This window comes from Balaenoptera ricei, chromosome 9, assembly GCF_028023285.1.
Source record: "Balaenoptera ricei isolate mBalRic1 chromosome 9, mBalRic1.hap2, whole genome shotgun sequence".
Lineage (NCBI taxonomy): Eukaryota > Metazoa > Chordata > Mammalia > Artiodactyla > Balaenopteridae > Balaenoptera > Balaenoptera ricei.
Genome location: NC_082647.1, coordinates 31,555,739 through 31,559,525, shown reverse-complemented (window position 1 = coordinate 31,559,525; position 3,787 = coordinate 31,555,739). Strand labels below are relative to the sequence as shown.

At 35.2% G+C, this 3,787-nt stretch overlaps 1 protein-coding gene across 2 annotated transcripts; it reads left to right on the top strand.

Annotated features, from left to right (window-relative positions):
• The first annotated feature begins 749 nt into the window (after positions 1-749).
• Positions 750-2,280, top strand: LOC132371432 (cytosolic 5'-nucleotidase 3A). 2 transcript variants are annotated; one of them, XM_059932677.1, is made up of 2 exons: positions 750-932; positions 1,029-2,280. In XM_059932677.1, the coding sequence occupies exon 2, from the start codon at positions 1,049-1,051 to the stop codon at positions 1,940-1,942; it is 894 nt and encodes a 297-aa protein (XP_059788660.1). In that variant the 5' UTR covers positions 750-932; positions 1,029-1,048; the 3' UTR covers positions 1,943-2,280. The 2 variants fall into 2 exon arrangements, with proteins under 2 accessions (XP_059788660.1, XP_059788661.1); XM_059932678.1 differs by having other exon boundaries at positions 775-928; positions 1,080-2,280.
• Positions 2,281-3,787: the final 1,507 nt, after the last annotated feature.

Below are 3,787 nucleotides of genomic sequence, written 5' to 3'. Positions count from 1 at the left end.
AAACTGGAAGGCATTATGCTAAGTGAAATTACCCAGTCAGAGAAGGACAAATACTGCATGCTTCTTTATATGAGGTTATGTAAAGTAATAAAACTCATAGAAGCAGAAAGTAGAATGATGGTTGCCAGGGGCTGGGGGGAGGAGAAAATGAGGAGTTGCTATTCAATGGGTATAAAGTTTCATTCATGGAAGATGAATAAATTCTAGAGATCTGCTGAATAACATTAAGTGTATAATTGCCAGTACTATACACTTAAAAATGCATTAAGATGGTAGATCTCATGGTTTGTTTTTTTTTGTACCACAATAAAAAAAAGGCAAGGATATTAAATATGTGGGAGAATCACATACATTGCAAAAGTATCCTCTCTAAATGCCAATAATATCAACACTGGGAAACACTGTGCAGTGAAATATAAAGAAGCATATATAAGGTAATAGATATAGACTCTTTAGGACAAATTAATGTAATGTAATGAGAGAAATCAAATGTTTGTTTATTTTTTATATACATTTCCAATGCTGTGATACTCAAGCTTTAATTATTATTATTCCATCTGAGTGATTTGTAGCCATTTAAAGGTGAACAAATACATGAAGCATAAAGACTAGATAATCATTTGAAAAGTATTCTGTCTAGATATAAATGCAGCTCTGTTATTCGAGTGTATGAGGTGACCATGGAAAAGGTTGGTGATGGAGAGAAGAGAACATATTTCAGCTTTTAAAGAACTGATGTACTGAGCCATCTAGCGACCTCTTTTCTTGGAATGCGAGGCGCAGGAGGTCCCGTCCATGGACCGATCCGCGGTGGCGAGGCTGGGCGCGGTAGCGAGCGCCAGCGTGTGCGCCGTCGTGGCGGGGGCGGTGCTGGCCCAGTACATTTTCACCTTGAAGAGAAAGACGGGCCGGAAGACCAAGATCATCGAGATGCCTATATCCAAGCCCTGCATCTCTGGATACTGCTTACTACCTATGCTGTTGTTCTAGGACATATTCAAGGACAGAGGAACTCAGAGTACTCTAAGGAAGATTGGATAACCAAGAAATGCCTAATCAAGATTCTGCTGTACATGTGAAAATGATGCCAGAATTCCAGAAAAATTCAGTTCACATCAAGAACCCTACAAGAGTAGAAGAAATTATCTGTGGTCTTATCAAAGGAGGAGCTGCCAAACTTCAGATAATAACAGACTTTGATATGACACTGAGTCGATTTTCCCACAGAGGGAAAAGATGCCCATCATGTCATAATGTCATTGACAACTGTAAGCTAATTACAGATGAATGTCGGGAAAAGTTACTGCAACTAAAGGAAAAATATTATGCTATTGAAATTGATCCTGTTCTTACTGTAGAAGAGAAGTACCCTTATATAGTAGAGTGGTATACTAAATCACATGGTTTGCTTGTTGAACAGGCTTTACCAAAAGCCAAACTTAAAGAAATTGTGGAAGAATCTGACATTATGCTCAAGGACGGATATGAGAATTTCTTTGATAAGCTGCAACAATACAGTATTCCTGTGTTCATATTCTCAGCTGGTATCGGTGATATACTAGAGGAGGTTATCCGTCAAGCTGGTGTTTATTATCCAAATGTCAAAGTAGTGTCCAACTTCATGGATTTTGATGACAATGGGCTGCTCAGAGGATTTAAAGGAGAACTAATTCATGTGTTTAACAAAGATGATGGATCCTTGAAGAATACGGAATATTTCAATCAACTAAAAAACAATAGCAACATAATTCTGCTGGGAGACTCCCAAGGGGACTTAAAAATGGCAGATGGAGTAGCCAATGTTGAACACATTCTGAAAATTGGATATCTAAATGATAGAGTGGATGAGCTTTTAGAAAAGTACATGGACTCTTATGATATTGTTCTAGTAAAAGATGAATCATTGGATGTAGCCAACTCTATCTTACAGAAGATTCTATAAACAAGCATTCTTCAAGAAGACCTCTCACCTGTGGGTGCAATTGATGCAAGAGCTGCTCATCTGTTCATCTTGTTAAAAGATTTTATTTATAATATATTCTTGATCTTGAAGTTTTTCCTCTATACTGCTGAAGTATTTTCAGATTTATTGAATCCATCAAGTGGAAGCTCCTTTTTCTCCATCTCTCTCAACACACTCCTCACTATATTTTTTAACAGATTAAAAAAAAACTTAGAGCAAAAATTTGAAGAATAACTCCCTACATTTCCATAGTGAATTTTGTAGCTTAATGTTATTATGACATTTTTGAGAAGTCTTTTTACATTGGGAAAGTTTGTAGACGTTTAAAAAGTTTTATGAAATGGTGAAATAATGTGCATGATTTTAAGTGTTGTCATTTTTATAATTTGGGTGAATTATGCTGATGGATTAACCATCTCCTAAAATTGTGTTATGTTTGGTTATTTTGTTTGGTGAAAATCGATATTTACCAAAAAACATTGGCACTTGATGTTTGAAAAAAAATCTATTGGTATCTACATGCCACTAATCATTACAGAATGTTCTATATTGAAGCACTGATGATAAAAATGAAATGAAAAGCCTTTTTAATTCTGTCAAGACTATTATTATTCATTCAACAGAACCTGCCATGTTTTTGTGTGTGATGTATGAATCCTAAGGTCCTTGTCATAGTGGCTATTTAGATTATTTTCAGATTTACACACTATAAAAATAAAAAGTTTTTTGTAGAAAAAAAAAAAAAAAAAGAACTGATGTACTGAATAGAGGAGTAAAGAAAGATTGGACATGAAAGAAAAGATAGAGGAGAGAAACAGGAAGGAGAACATACTCTAAAATTTTGGTAATGTCAAAGAACCCATGGGCTTCAGTTTAAAGGATAGGTACTTTCAAGTACTTTTAATAGGTTAAAGATATATGCAAGATTCAAAAAAGTCTACTTGATTTATTGATTATAAAATGCTTTGCACAGAATAAGTATTCTAAAAATTTGTCAAATTGACTTTCACTGGCAAGCCTGAAGAGGGCAGTTTTATGACAGTAAAAGTGCGACTGTAAAGTAAAGGATTAAAGCAGAAACTCATCCAAGAAATTTGGTGATGGGAATATTTTGAAACAATGGGTGGTGACTTAAGAAAGTGAGAGGGTATGAGGTAATACATTTTTGTTTACTAAGGTTTGGATTTAAAGTTGTAAATCTTCAGTTAACAAATATCTATGGAGACCCTACCTGTTTCAGGCTCCTTGCAGGGCTGTGTATCACAGGCACATTTGTAATGGAGAAGCACATACATACACAGAAATATATATGTTCAGGGCTCCATAGAATTGCCTTCTTATTTATCTTTCAAATCCAGAAAGCATCATGCTGAAAACTATCTGCTCTAGTTCTATGAATATTACAGCACTTTTGGCAATCTAATGTGGTCTCCAGAGATCGCACCTGCCTTCTAGCAATAGTGTTTCCAGGATTGATAGAGAAGAAAAATATACTGCCTTGTCTTATATCCTCCATTTTGTCATGTATGGGCCCCCTATAGTCCTAAAATATATGTCAGATAATTTTAGTTCGAGTAACTTATCTCTTAGAGGATAGGATGGAGGACTAAAACTATAAACATTTTTTTTGGTTCACACATCCCTAATTATTTACCATACTTTTATGTTGCATTACTTCACTAGACCTTCTGTAAAACAAACCCATTAAACACTCATAGATGATACAGCATCACTACAATGAAAAATTCAATATATATTTATTGTCTCATACCCTATGCCAAGTGCAGTATATACAAAGATGGAAGAAACAGAGGAGGCTCCTGC

Excerpts from the sequence above, each read along its gene's own strand:
- LOC132371432 (XM_059932678.1), top strand. The coding sequence starts at position 796 with ATGGACCGATCCGCGGTGGCGAGGCTGGGCGCGGTAGCGAGCGCCAGC. Across the intron at positions 929-1,079 it reads CCGGAAGACCAAGATCATCG|AAATGATGCCAGAATTCCAG; the intron begins AGATGCCTATAT and ends CTGTACATGTGA.